Genomic DNA, 14,226 nt, shown 5'->3' with positions numbered 1-14,226 from the left:
GTGCTTATGTACAGGCAGGCTCACTAATGGTGGTATTAAATGGTGGTGTGTCATCCTGGGGGCACCATCAGTAGTCAGAAATCTAAATAGTAGAGTGGCCTGCTGTAGCGAGAGAAGATCAATGATTAAAATTAATTGTTTCCCATCAGTGTACTAACAAATGCTGGCTTGGCATCCAAGATGCTGCTCAAGAGCCTCTTCCTCTGGGAAGCCCTTCTTGATGCCTTCCCCTGACTCATCCAAATTGAGCCCTTCCTCTTGTGGCCTATTGCCTCCTCAATAGATCCATACTTTTTGCCTGTCATATCTCAATGCATTTGTTCTGATCATCTCTGTGGGATTTTTGTTCTATATGCACATACTGCCCAGAGGGGCAGGAGCTGTGTCTTAGTCCCCAGTGTAGCCCCAAACCCTGGCACAGTGCCTGGCACCCAGGAGATGCTCAATAAATTATTGCTACCTTAATACACGAGCAGCTTTGGGGATGAAAAGTGAAGTGCCCTGGTGACCCTTCTGTCATACTCATCCAGACCACCATGTTCCCAAATGTCTTCACGTGTGGCATCCAGACAATTGCTCCTTTCCCCTGGCCTCACTCGGGAATGACTAATGTCTTGTTTGCTCAAGATCTGTGCGTGGCAGGGCCCCTCCCACAGGATGTGGCCATATGGGCTGAATCTCCGGGTTGGGGGTGAGTTACGTGCACTAGGAAGATGCCTCCGGAATCAGTCCAGCATATCTCCACACTGCGAAGCCCCTGACCGAGATGTGACACTGTGTGCTATTTAGCAATTGTGTCCGTTTCCTTGTCTCCCTGTTAAAAGGTGGAACTTTGAATTCTAAAAGCTATGAGGATCAGCATGATATGCAATGGTCTTTAAGGCACACGTGAAGATCTCCATTCTGTTGTATTCCGGTTGGTGGGCGTGGATGAGGGTATGTGTGTGTGTGACGAGTATAGCCCCGTGTTCTTCTGTATGTGACTGCAAATGTCCTTAACAAATGTGATATGGAGAGCGACGTGAGACCGGGTGTGTCTCCCTGTGTGCATCCTCAAGGCTGAAACTGTCATGATGTCGTGGTGAGTTTATGTGCTGGCACCTGTTTGTGTCAAGACTGTGTGTGAGCCTGTGAGTCGTGGGTGCGTATGTCTCCATCGCTTCCCGGCGTGAATGTGTGTGTGTGTGCATGCACCACCGCAATGTGCGCCTCTCTGTGATGCTGGGTGTGGGTGTGGCAGGAGAGGAAGATGTATGTCACTGTGTCTGCGGGGGTCCTGCCTCTGAGCCACCCTCAGCCCGCCCTCCTCCCCTGGCTCCATGGCTCCCTCCCAAGCAGTGGCCCTGCCCCCCTTCTCCCTCCCAACCGGTCTGTGCAAGGGGGGGGAGCTGGTGCTTCGGCCCCCCCACCCCTCCCCATCCAGGCCCCATAAATAGCAGCAGAGCCGGAGCCGGAGCCGGCGCCAGCGGCTGGAGCAGCAAGGGAGTCAGGGCCAGGGCCAGACAGCCGGAGAGAGGAGCCCCCGACTAGAGCCCAGGTGAGCCCACCCTTCATCCCTCGCCCAGCCCCAGCCCAGCCCAAGCCTGGCCCAGTCTCCATAACAAAATCGCCCCCAGCCTCCAAAGAGGTCTCCAGTCCTGCCCAATACCCTCACCATCACATGCTCCTGCCCGACTCAGGGGATCTGTGAGAACTGGGAGACTTGTGGCTAGAAGGCAGAGCCCACCCCCGCCAACCCAGGCCCTCCCTCACGTATCCAAAAGGGCACACACTGTGGGGAGGGGGTACCCAGCCAGGGAAGGATCCCAGTTCTGAGGGACATACAGGAACTGGCACAGCCTCCTGAAGACAGACACCCAACTAGGGGATAGACACGGGGTGGGGGCATCCAGACACACCAACGCACACTCGCCGGGGAAGCACAACATGAGATCAGACAGCCTCACCCTGAGAAGAGGACAGACACAGAGAGACGGATGGACCGGCCGTGAACTCGGGCCAGCATACCCCTGCATGCTGCTGCCCGAAGCTCGGTACCACTGTTGGGGGAGGGTGGCGTGCGTGCATCCCACGGGCAGCATGGAGGGGGCCAAGGCTCCCCAAAAATCCTGTCGCTAAGAGACAGCACCAGTGCTGCCAAGAAGTGTGAGAACAGGGGAGTGGGGAGGAAAGCCAGTGTTGTCATCGTGGGAGGCACTGCCAGGAACCTAGAGAAGCTCTCAGCAGGGCCGAGCTCTGCTGCTCACTCTGCAAGCCCACCACCCCTCCCTTTCCATCAGCCAACCAGAAGGTGAGTCGGGGGAGGTGGATGGGGACAGCCCTGCAGGGCACCTTCCAACCTGTCTCCTGCTGCCCACAGCAGCCTCCGTTCCTGGCCATCCGCTTCAGACTTGCCGGGGCCCCTCCACTCTCCTCCCCACCCCCTTGCCCCAGTTCAGCTTCCTCAAGCCAAGACTGAGTGCAGCGCTGGCTCAAACATCAGTCAGGAAATAGCAAAAGGTGCTGATGTAGCAGAAAATGTGGATCAATCGATTGCCTAGGAACCAAGGCTGCCGGGAACCCCCAAGCCCTCTCCAGCCCCATCCATGCCTACAAGGCCAGCAGGGGTGACAAGAGCACTCACTGGGCTGTGCAGGAGTGAGAGGCTCAGAGCTCAGGGGTAGCCGAGTGAGGTCAGGGGGAAGAAGGTCCATGAGATGCCAGGGCCTCAGGAAGCAGGGTAAGGGGGTGGGGCCCAGGCTCCCAGAGGCAGACCCCTCCTCCGGCAGGCGTCCCCCTTCCAGCGGCCAGTGTCTGCTCTGTCCCCACAGAGACATGTCGGACCCAGAGATGGCCTGGGTGCCCGAGCCCCCAGCCATGACACTGGGGGCCTCGAGAGTGGAGCTGCGGGTGTCCTGCCACGGCCTCCTCGACCGAGACACACTCACCAAGCCCCACCCCTGTGTGCTGCTCAAGCTCCACTCCGACGAGCAGTGGGTGGAGGTGAGCGTGCCTGGCCTCTCCTTCACGGACCTCCGGGACTGAAAGGAAGGAGGCTGGGTGGGGGCAGCCCCAGGGGATAGTCAGGACCCTCAGGGGCCTCTTCCAGTCTGTGTGGGTAACCCTAGAGATGCGGGTGCCATCGTTACACATGCAAAGCATTTCACATTGGCCAAAGCTCATAGGGTCCTATGGGGTCCTGAGATGGCCCGCAAAGGCAGTGACACTGCTTCCAAATATGAGAGCCCCTGAGGGCTGATGGTCCTAGGGGCAGGCAGCACCCTAAGCTCCGGGTTCAGCCCAGGGAGGGAGGAGCCAGTCTCTGGGGCACAGGAACCTGAGGAAAGCTGGCAAGACCGGGGCGGGGGGCAGGGGTCCAGGACAGAGCAAAGCAGCCAGGGTTCCCAGAGGTGGGCTCCCCTCCTGCCGCAGGTGGAGCGCACAGAGGTGCTGCGCTCCTGCTCCAGCCCCGTCTTCTCCCGGGTGCTGGCCCTGGAGTACTTCTTCGAGGAGAAGCAGCCCCTGCAGTTCCACGTGTTTGACGCCGAGGACGGATCCACCAGTCCCCGCAACGACACCTTCCTCGGCTCCACTGAGTGCACCTTGGGGCAGGTTTGCATTCCCACCCCCACCCCCACGGTTCTGCCTCCAGTAGCCAGAAGAAGACAGAGTAAGCAGTGGAGTTTGTTCAGTCGGGGGGTTGGATCCCATCTCCGCCATTCGTCCGCTGTGCAGCCTTGGGCTAGACATCTAACCTCTCTGAGTCTTAGTTTCCCCATCTAAACGGTGAGCGGTCACAGTGCGGTCTCTTAGGGTTGCTATGGAAATTAAGTCCAATTCTAGCCCAAGTGCAGCCCCTGTGAGTGACCAAAGGGCGCTTATTACCCTGTCCCTTGTGCCCTGGCCAAAGCAGGTGGGGGTATCACAGCTGGGTCTCCCTCTACCTCCATCCCCAGATCGTGTCACAAACCAAGGTCACTAAGCCTCTGCTACTGAAGAATGGGAAGAACGCGGGCAAGTCCACCATCACGGTAGGCAAGGTCACCGGTACTCACCCTTGGGCAGGGCATTCAACACCCCTGCAGAGACAACCATGATGACATCCTGCCCCCAGGGCTGGCCCCCACCTAAGGGAAAGGGCTTTGTGGGGGTGGCGTGGGGGAATCCTGCCACTTGTATCTCTCTTGCAGATTGTGGCCGAAGAGGTGTCTGGCACCAACGACTACGTGCAGCTCACCTTCAGAGCCCACAAGCTGGACAACAAGGTTGGAACCACAGAGTTTAGGCCCCCATCTCCACTGTTAGGTAGCCTAGCCCTCGGGGTTAGGCACCCCCCCTTCAGACCTCACCAGGCTCAGGGGCCCTTTCCCCCCATGTCTCCAGGACCTGTTCAGCAAGTCTGACCCTTTCATGGAGATCTATAAGACCAACGGGGACCAGAGCGACCAGCTGGTCTGGAGAACGGAGGTGGGTGCCCGAGGCTGTGGGGAAGGCAGGAGGAAGGGCAGAGTAGGTGAGCCTAGACCGGGGATGACCAGCTCTCTGTGCCTCTCCAAGGTGGTGAAGAACAATCTGAACCCCAGCTGGGAGCCGTTCCGTCTGTCCCTGCACTCCCTGTGCAGCTGTGACGTCCACCGGCCTCTCAAGGTGAAGCCCCACGAGTTAGGGCAGCCTGGCAGAGCATCCAGCCCCTGCCCGAGACCATCCACCTGAGGGTGCAGGCCTCTCTCTCTCCCCCTTACCCGCTGTGGTATAAAGAACCAGTCACAGCTCAATGTTCCTATATCAATGTTCCTTCTATCAGAGGCCAAGTCCCAACCAGACTGAGCCAAAGGATGAAGTTCACAAGGGGCTTCTCTGGACAGGTTGAGGACATCTGTTTGGGCCTAGTGACTGTCAGGGCCCTACTTCCCTGAGTCTCTCCTCCTGCCCCCACTGAACCACTGCAAAGCCTCTCTGATCCTGACCAGCCCCTCCTCCTTTCCCCTTGCATTTTCAGTTCCTGGTGTATGACTATGACTCCAGTGGGAAGCATGACTTCATCGGCGAGTTCACCAGCACCTTCCAGGAGATGCAGGAAGGAACAGCAAGCCCTGGGCAGGAGGTACTGCAAAGACTGCCCCCCCCCCAAGAATCTCACCAAGATCCCTGGGAAAATCCTAAAGGAGATGCCGAAGAGCCCCTCACATGCGATAGGAGGTGGAGAGGGTGGGAAACTCAGGGCTCAGCCTAAGGACTGAGCCATGAGGGTTCTGCTCTGGGAGGCTCCACTGCAAGGGGGAAGAAAGGTACCATGAGACCCTGGGCTTGTGGGGTATGTGGGGTCTAGATGCAGTGGGACTGTATCAACCCCAAGTACCGGGACAAGAAGAAGAATTACAAGAGCTCAGGGACCGTAGTGCTGGCCCAGTGCACGGTAAGTCCCAGTGCCCATCCCAAGCCCTTTCCCACCCCCTACAACCCCCATGGCAACCTCAGATTCAGCCTTGCCCTCATTACAAAGAGCATTTCCCTGCTTCTGGGAACTGAGAACCCTCGTCCTATCTACCACCAACTTCAGCCTCAAAAACTCTGGCCCCTCCATTTCCCCTGCAGAAGCCCCACCCAGCTCCCTCCTCAAGGGCCCAGCATTCCACCTTATCTGCCCTCTCCCCACCAGGTGGAGAAGGTGCACACCTTCCTGGATTACATCATGGGGGGCTGCCAGATCAGCTTCACGGTAAAGGCCTGGGGGCGGGGACGCAGCCGAGGGGGAAGGGCCAGGCCCTAGTGAGCAGAGGAGCCCAGAATCCACACTGCCCTTACTTGGACCTCTCATGAGCCTTGGCGTGGTCAGCTTGTTCCCCTCCCCCGACTCCAAGCCGAGGCTACCTGGGGGCTTGCTCTGATTCACCTTAGTCCTCCCTGCAGACGCCAGCTCTGGCTTAGCCTCCTTGGTGGCTCTCATGGATGCAGCATATCCTCTCCCCATCTCCACCAGGTGGCAATCGACTTCACGGCCTCCAACGGGGACCCAAGGAGCAGCCAGTCCCTGCACTGCCTGAGCCCCCGCCAGCCCAACCACTACCTGCAGGCTCTGCGTGCAGTGGGAGGCATCTGCCAGGACTATGACAGGTAGCAGGAGATGGGGTGGGGGATGGGCAGGGATGCCTTGCCCGATGGGCCCCCATAGCCTTTTCTTCTCCCCAGTGACAAGCGGTTCCCAGCGTTTGGCTTTGGAGCTCGCATCCCACCCAACTTCGAGGTAGGCTGGGCAAGGGTAGGAGAGGAGATGCTGGGAGACTCAGACAAGAAGGAAAAACATCCCCTGGCTGGCCTCACCTTCCCCTCACAGGTGTCCCATGACTTTGCTATCAACTTTGACCCAGAAAATCCTGAATGTGAAGGTAAGAGAGGAGACTCCCACCAGCCCCGCCTCCCTTCATACAGCTTGCTGCCCACTCCTGTGCACCCCATGCAGGAGCACAGAGTCCACTCCCATGGGCCCCGCTCCCTGCCCCTTCATGCTTCCAGTGTCTGCCTGCATTTGGTAAGACTTTCAGCCCCTGACCAGATATCTGCCCACCCAACTCTACCAGCACCTGAACCATCCGACTCTCCTGCTTAGTGCGGATCATGGTGACAGGGCAGTCCTGAGACAAGGAAATGCCTCCTTACTGTAGGGAGTCTGGAAGAGCTCCCTGCTAATCTCTGCCCTCTCACCTCTTTGCCCACAGAGATCTCAGGGGTCATTGCCTCCTACCGCCGTTGCCTGCCCCAGATCCAGCTCTATGGCCCCACCAATGTGGCCCCCATCATCAACCGCGTGGCGGGGCCAGCTCAGCGGGAGCAGAGCACTGGCCAAGCCACGGTTAGGTGTCCTGCGGGTGGAGCCGGGGGTGGCGGGTGGGCGCCAAGGCCGCAGAGCTGACCCTTCCCCCACTCTGTCTGGCCTCAGAAGTACTCGGTGCTGCTGGTGCTCACGGACGGTGTGGTGAGCGACATGGCTGAGACCCGCACCGCCATTGTGCGCGCCTCCCGCCTGCCCATGTCCATCATCATCGTGGGTGTGGGCAATGCCGACTTCTCTGACATGAGGCTCCTGGATGGAGACGACGGTACCTTGCGTTGCCCCCGAGGGGTGCCCGCGGCTCGCGACATCGTCCAGTTCGTGCCGTTCCGGGACTTCAAGGATGTGAGTGCCCGGAGCCCCCTCCCGGCTGAAGGGCTCCTCAGTTCCTCCTTCCCTCCAGATCAAACCCATCCCTCCCACCTGATTGATGTCCCACGAAAGACGCGGGAATCCAGATGGCCACCCGAAGCTCCGCCCCTCACCTGAGCCCCGCCTTCCCTCACTCTACCTCCCCTAACCACTTCCCCACCCCAACCCCGACCCAGGCCTCACCCTCTGCGCTAGCGAAGTGTGTCCTGGCCGAGGTGCCCCGGCAGGTGGTAGAGTACTACGCCAGCCAGGGCATCAGCCCCGGGGCTCCCAGGCCCTCCACGCCAGCCACGACCCCCAGCCCTAGCCCATGACTGCCGACTACCTGACGGACACGCCCTCAGTCTTTCAGTGAGTCCTGGGACACTAGAGGGTAGGGCTTGGTGGAGTCCATCTGGGCTGGGTGTGTGGTGTAGAAGAGGGTGCTTATGACTATCCCACTCTCCCCCAGGTGCCTGTTCTGACCTGTGTGACTCAAGAGACCGTGCCTCTCCCTCTTGGACCAGGTGTGCCCTCTGGGTGCCAGAAGTGAGTGGTGAGCCCCACCCCATCTCTTCAGGCCCCAGAACCCTCAGCCTCATGTCCCCTCAGTGATTCTCTTCAGTGATCCTGACTTTCTGGCCATTAATAAAGGGAAGCACTCCTAGCACCTCAGCCTGTACCCATCATGTGTCAGATGCCCATTGGGCCATCCATAGCACCCTACACACACCATTAAGAAATGGGGACCAGCACCTTTTGAACTCTGAGCCAGAGATCCCCAGGCAGTCTGGTATCTGCAGTTTCACCCCAACTATGTGTCAGTGAGATCTGAGGAGTCCCTACCCTCACCTCCCAACCTTGGGGTGGGTTGTGGGGGTGGGGTGGGGTGGTAGCCCAGGCTCCCTGGTGGTTAATTACCAGACATGGAAGGGTAATAAGGGGCTGTCAAAGGGGTAAGTCGATGCCCTCTTAAGCTGTCTCCAGAGGATCCTAGCTGAGCCCCCAGGGGCTGAACTCTAGCCCCGCACAGCTGTGGGGCGGGCTGTGAAGGGGGGAGAGGACTGAAGGAGGGAAGCGGGTCTGCTAGTGAGTTGTGAATACAGAGGGCATCTAAGGTCTGTGCAGCCTGACTTTCCTGGTGCAGGAGTGTGTGTGTGTGTGTTCATGAGCTGCACAGGCCTTCAGTGGTTCAGAAGTCCAGCTGTATACGTTTTTTGTTGTTGTTGTGGCTCGAGGTTTGTGGGATCTTAGTTCCAGAGCTTGAACCCAGACCCCCACAGTGAAAGCTCTGAGTCCTAACCACTGAACCGCCAGGGAATTCCCTGTGTGCTCTTTATAATATGGACAACAAACATTGCCATTTAGTACATGTGAAGCTTTGTGTTTAGTGCTTTAAATGTGTTCACTCTCACTAGGTAGTTACCATTATCTTCCCCATTTTCCTGACAAAGCAAATGAGGCTTGACTGAAGCTTACCTATGGTCAAAGAAGAACTAATAGGCCTAGAACTTGAGTCTAGGCCCATAAGAATAAAGGGCCCACACTTAATCAAAAATGTGCAACTTCCATTTGCGGTATACCCACGTGACCCACTTGTGACCCCAGGGTGTGTAAACATGGCCCAATTATGTGCATGGGAGTAGATGTCTATGGATGGGCGTCTCTGCCCTTACGTGTGTCATGGAGGGCCTCAGCCAGTTAAAGAAGGCGGGCAAGAATGGTGGTGGGTCTAGATCACAGCTGTAGAGAACACATGAGGATCCAGGGGATAGCCAGAGTGACAGGAGAAGAGCTGGGCTCCTAGAAGGACCTTCCCTGCGCCAGCCTCTCCCTTCAAGGATGCCAGTGGAAGGGGATGGAGGAGGAGGTGCTCAGGATGCCATAAGCCACTCATAGAGGAGACAGCGCCCAAGGGGGTGACCAGTGGTCAGTGGTGGGAAATAAGAAGAGAAAGAAAATTCTGGTGGAGATGGAGGAGAGGACTCTCATCACAGGCTCCTGAGTGGAGGAGGGATGAGCTGGGCTAGAACTAGAGGACGGGAGGAGGGAACAAGAACAGGGATGGGAAGAGACAGCTGGGGAGGGGGCGAATAGAGGGGGCAGAAAGGAAGAGAGACATATGGGAGCTTCTTCCCCCATACCCAGCTGCTTCTCTCCATTTATTATATGTCCCTTAGAGGACCTACCACTGCTGCTAAGGTAACTGCTCCCAGTCCAATGCCTCTCCTCTACCCAGAGCCCCGCCCACTCTCTGTAGGCTGCTGAACTCAAGGGCTGGGTTACCATGGCAACTATGAGCCATCAGGATAGCCCCAGGCAGGTCTGGCTGGGTCACTACTGTTCTTGGGCTTCTATGCAGTGGAGGTGGGAGCGGGAGGTTCCATCTGGCCCAATCCCCCCCCACCCCCATTTCCATTGGGCCTTAGAACTGTGATGCTCCACTCAGGCCTGGTGGGGGCTATCCAATCTCTTTCCCCACACCACACTTTGTATCTCTCTCTCTCATTCTCTCTCTCTCTCACACACACACATATGCACACACACACTTACATAGGCCTGGAGCAAGGACATAGAATAAACACTTCTTAAATTGCAAGAACATCTAGCCAATAGCATACGGTTGTGCCTAAACTTCAAGTTTAATTCACAAAAGCTGCATTCTTTCAGCTCCTTGACAGGCTGGGGACAGTCTCACCTCAGCCCTCGGAGAGGCGAAAGGGAGCAGGGGCAACCTATGCAGGTCTGGAGGCCAAGGCAGCATGGAGGGAGCAACCCAGAACCAGTGCACGGTCTCATCCAGGGCCTAGGCTGCAGTCAGGAAGCTGGAACAGGGCAGGAAGTCCCTTTATGAGGCTGAGTTGAGGGATTCTCAGGGAGACCCCTGGGGCTTCCATGCTACAGAAAGGCCAGAACTGGAAAGGTGTCAGAAGTCATCCAATCAAGTGAGCATTAGATGAGGTCATCAAAACCCAGGGAGCCAGTGATTTGCTCAAGGTGCCAGAGGTATCCTGTGGCAGAGCTGAGACTAGCACCCAGGTTTTCAGACTCCTGCTCAGGGTCCTCTCCCAGCCCATACCTACCACCCCTGGAGCTCCTCTGATCTTTGCTGCTCTAGACCTTGGAGGCCATGGGGTTAGCTAGGACAAAAGCCTCTTGAATCAAGTTTCTGGTCTGTCTTGATAATGGGAATTGAAATCTTGAAAATGCAGTTGTCCTAAAATGGGGAGGTTACAAGCCCTGGAATGAAAACATAGCCTCATTGCTAATTACCACCTTACTGCACTACAGGTTGAAAGCCTTGAATTAAAATCTAAACTGATCTGGGAGCAGCAGGACTCCCTCACCTCCCATTCACTGTACGTCATCCACACCTCCTTGCGGCCCGCCCCCTACACAATGCCTGGCACTGACCCCCGCAGATTTCAGTGACCCGGTCCTATAGAGTGGGGCAGAAAGTGAAGGGTTTCTGCGCACGTCCTGCGTGAGGGAAGGGGACCCCTCTCCCAGGAAATGACCAGTATCTAACCTCAGAGCATGCCTTGAGGGTCCAGGAAGTTTGGGGATACTTGTGTGGTCATCCAAAGGAGCGTCTGGCACCAGAAGGCGTTCAGTAGCCATCTAGTGAATGGCACAGGCGCCTCCGGGGTGGTGCACACCGCCCGTCCACCTACTCCACCACTCGGTGGCCAGCGGCTCAGAGGAAGAGGTGGGCGTGGCCTCTGGCCCCAGGCCGCTTGGGGCCAGCAGTTCACAGCGAGCCTTGTAGAGGTCGCGTTCCCTAGCCAGGCGGGCCACTTCGGCCCGCAGCGCGTCCAGCTGGGTGGCCAGGCGGGCGCGCTCCGCCTCCAGCCCCCGCCGCTGTTGCAGTCGCTTGGAGCGACAGGCCTGCGCGTACCCGCGGTTCTTCAGCGTGCGGCGCCTCTGCTTCAGCCGCAGCGCCTCGTCGCGTCCGCAGCCCCGCAGCTGTCGGTTTAGCTCCCGCACAGACATTGACACCAGCGCCGCGTCGGAAAACCGCTCCGCCAGCTGCAGAGAGAACCGGCGGGTCGCGGGTGAGCACAGGCTCCCGCCTGGCTCCAAGCTCCGGTGGCCCCACCCACCTGGCCCCGCCCCCGGCTCCCAACTTTACCTGAACATGCGCCTTCCCTGAATCTATCCTGCAGCCTAGATCCTGTTCCAGGTCCCAACACGCTCTCCACTGCCCTCCACCATCAGCAAGGGTCTTCGACCCCTTTGGGTGGTCCTCGCGTTTCCCACCCACCTTCGGGCAAGCCAATCGCGCGCCCGAACCCCACACCGCCTTTGCCTTTGCGCGGTCTTGAGCGGGGCTCCTGGCCTATGTGTGTCCCAGGGCAGACAAACCCTGCCCCTCCAACACGCCTCGCTCCCCTGTCCTCCAACACACCTCGCTCCTCAACCCTGTGACCCTCAAAGGATTTGGATTATGTCTTAATGCCCTCAACGCCCCCATCTGTCTATGATTAATAGGATGAGTCGCAATCCTTCCTGAGAAGACTGGGGGCTGGGGAAGCACGAAGTCTTAAAAAGGCCAACTTTGTTCTGGTTCCTACAGTTTCAACACCACTCCATTCCACGCACAACCGTTTCCCGGTTTCCACAAACTCAGTATCTATATACCTGCCCGTAATCAATCATTCCTGATGCCCTTTAACTCTCAACTCTCCCCTTTCAGTTGGTCCTCTTCTAACCTTGTCTTCTCCCTCTTCCTCCTGGTTAAGCCCACTCATTTCTCCCTATTGGGGGGTGGGGGTGGGGGGCGCAGAACAATGGTTTTCTTTATCTGATATCTTCTAAAGGTACTTCCCTTCTCCTGTCCTTTGTTCCTTTCCCAAACTGGTAAGCCTCTCCAGGGACTCTCCTTCCTCTCTGGGCTGGCCTCCCTTCTCACCCTGCCCCCCCACCCCCACCCCCAGCCCTCTCACTGACCACTCACCTGGGCATGCTGGGCTCCTGTCTCCTCTGGACTCCCTGGGTAGTAGGCATGGGGCCCTTCAACAGGGACTGGGCTCTGACCCTGCAGCAGCTCCACAGCCTCCTCAGGACTTAGCCCCAGTGCCTCCCCAGCCCCCAGCTGCTGCTGCAGGGTGGCCAGCCAGTACAGCTCCTCCAGGCCTGGCCGGGTGCCCTCGGTGGCCCCCACCATGCCTGGCTCACTGAAGGTGGGTGAAGGAGGCACCGAGCTGTAGGGTGTGGAGCCCAGCGAGGCTGTCGAGGGGCCAGATCGCCCCTCTGAGGGTTCCCGCTTTACCTCAAACTTCATCAAGTCAAAGTCATTGACATATTCCATGGCCAGGGGACTGGGAGGCAGTGCCATTCTGGGGCTGGATTAGGAGGGGTGCACCTGCAAAGAAGAGGACAGGTTCGGAGCACCTGGAGACTTCCTGCCAGTCTCCTCCCCCAAAGCCCAAGTGCCATGGAGACAGAATTCTGGAAAGCTGGGGTGATGGCAGTCTGTTCCCTGCATAGTCGCCTCCAGGCTGAGATACAACTTCTTAGGTGGCAGGGCTCCTGACCAGGGGCCAAGCTGCTTAAAGCCTGAATGAGAAAGGGGATAGCACGGCCTCCAGCCTGCTGGTGCCTCTGGGATCTATGAAAAACAAGAAGAATATGGCAGCACTCTCAACTCTAGTGCTGGGACATGCTGAACGTCTCTATCATCTCAAGAGGCATCATTTCATTTCCAAGCAATTAAAAAAATGTTGCTTAATTAACTGTGACAGAGAATGTGTATATTTTAGGGCAATGGCAAGGCACATATGCTGTGGATTTTAATATAGCTGGATCACATGCTGTAATACCTCTCTCAGAACACCCAGGCCAATGCCTTGCACGTAGAAGACCCTCAGTGCACATTCATTCTATGGATTAATCAACGAGCAAGAGACTCTTCAAGGAAAAAAGGTCCCAGAATCAATTCTAAAAAGATCAGGACAGAGTGGTAACCATCTTTCCTCAAGGCCAATCTCTCCAAGGAAAACCAACCGAGATTAGTTTTCCTCCTTCCATCCAGGACCTAAGACATGTGAACTTGAACAGGTCACCTTCCCCTTCTGACCCCAGTTTCCCCTTCTGTTCAAGGAAGGTAGTTAGACTTTAACAATTCTCAAAGAGTGTTCTGCAAAACATGAAGTCTGAGAAATAGCCAAGGAGGGGGTCTATGCTCAGATCATTTTGAGAAATGCTACCTCCAATCCTCACCTCTTGCAGGTTCACAGAGCACAAGCAACATAGTCATCTGAGAAGTCCTTCAGTAAGCCATCTGCTCAACTTCAACAGAGTTGAACCCCAAACTTGTGTCACCCAGGAACCCTCCTCTCTGTTATCAACCACAGAGCATGTGCCCGCTTGAGGCATCTCTGGCTAGGTGACCTTGGAGAGACTTCCCAGCCTGGAAGTCCCAAACTTGAGCCCAACTCCCAGTTCTAACAGCCCCAGGAGGGACAAGGCAGGGACTTCCCTGTAGCTCAAACAATAAAGAATCTGCCTGCAATGCAGGAGACCAGGGTTCAATCCCTGGGTCAGGAAGATCCTCTGGAGAAGAGAATGGCAATCCACTCCAGTATTCTTGCCTGGAGAATTCTATGGACAGAATAGCCATGAGGTTGCAGTGTCGGACACGACTGAGCAACTAACACACACACTTAGCCCCAGGGTTTAGAGTTTGGCTCCATCTTCATGCCTCAAACCTAGGTAGCTGCTTTCCAACCACATCTCAGGCCCCCAGGTTCTGCCCAGAGAGGCAGGAGGAAGGACAAGGCCTCTCTCTTTTCCTGTCCCAGGTGTTGCCATATCTAGTGAGCTCCTCACCCTTGAAGGGTAGAGGGGATGGGAACAAAAACACACTTGAAGGAACTGATCTTTGACAGAGAGAAGGTGAGACAGAGAGAGGGGTCCAGACAGAGTTGGATGAAAAGATAAGTGAGGAGGGCTGTTTTTCTTTCTGACGTGATAGCAGTGAGGGACCTAAAGCCAGTTGAGGTGGGAGTAGAGCAGGGGGCAGAAATGTGAAGATTCCTGAAAACAGAAAACAAAAAGCCCTACGA

The 14,226-nt window shown here is 56.8% G+C and overlaps 2 protein-coding genes across 11 annotated transcripts in view; one reads left to right on the top strand and one right to left on the bottom strand.

The window, feature by feature from the left end:
* Positions 1–702: 702 nt before the first annotated feature.
* CPNE6 (copine 6) lies at positions 703–7,834 on the top strand. Of its 3 annotated transcripts, XM_069597692.1 has the most exons (18): positions 703–936; positions 1,424–1,537; positions 2,811–2,982; positions 3,412–3,591; positions 3,936–4,010; positions 4,170–4,244; positions 4,363–4,446; positions 4,537–4,626; positions 4,979–5,083; positions 5,309–5,395; positions 5,639–5,698; positions 5,960–6,093; positions 6,169–6,223; positions 6,314–6,365; positions 6,696–6,829; positions 6,917–7,153; positions 7,357–7,531; positions 7,632–7,834. In XM_069597692.1, the coding sequence occupies exons 3-17, from the start codon at positions 2,815–2,817 to the stop codon at positions 7,492–7,494; spliced, it is 1,674 nt and encodes a 557-aa protein (XP_069453793.1). In that variant the 5' UTR covers positions 703–936; positions 1,424–1,537; positions 2,811–2,814; the 3' UTR covers positions 7,495–7,531; positions 7,632–7,834. The 3 variants fall into 3 exon arrangements, with proteins under 3 accessions (XP_069453793.1, XP_069453792.1, XP_069453794.1); XM_069597691.1 differs by lacking the exon at positions 703–936 and having other exon boundaries at positions 1,459–2,033; XM_069597693.1 differs by lacking the exons at positions 703–936; positions 1,424–1,537 and adding an exon at positions 1,968–2,290.
* Positions 7,835–9,777: 1,943 nt separating this feature from the next.
* The window catches only part of NRL (neural retina leucine zipper), a 29,026-nt gene continuing 24,577 nt past the window's right edge, over positions 9,778–14,226 (bottom strand). For 5 of the 8 annotated variants that reach the window (XM_069595714.1, XM_069595715.1, XM_069595712.1 and 2 more), the window contains 3 exons: positions 12,117–12,524; positions 11,058–11,188; positions 9,778–9,984 (listed from right to left, as the gene is read on the bottom strand). In XM_069595714.1, coding sequence (XP_069451815.1) covers positions 9,966–9,984; positions 11,058–11,188; positions 12,117–12,497 — 531 coding nt within the window. In that variant the 5' untranslated portion in view covers positions 12,498–12,524 and the 3' untranslated portion in view covers positions 9,778–9,965. Of the gene's footprint in view, positions 9,985–10,688; positions 11,189–12,116; positions 12,576–14,226 lie in introns of those variants that run through there. The other 3 variants (XM_069595710.1, XM_069595709.1, XM_069595716.1) reach the window with 2 other exon arrangements.

The sequence above is a fragment of the Ovis canadensis genome, chromosome 7 (assembly GCF_042477335.2).
Source record: "Ovis canadensis isolate MfBH-ARS-UI-01 breed Bighorn chromosome 7, ARS-UI_OviCan_v2, whole genome shotgun sequence".
NCBI lineage: Eukaryota > Metazoa > Chordata > Mammalia > Artiodactyla > Bovidae > Ovis > Ovis canadensis.
This window is presented reverse-complemented; position numbering and strand designations above follow the sequence as displayed.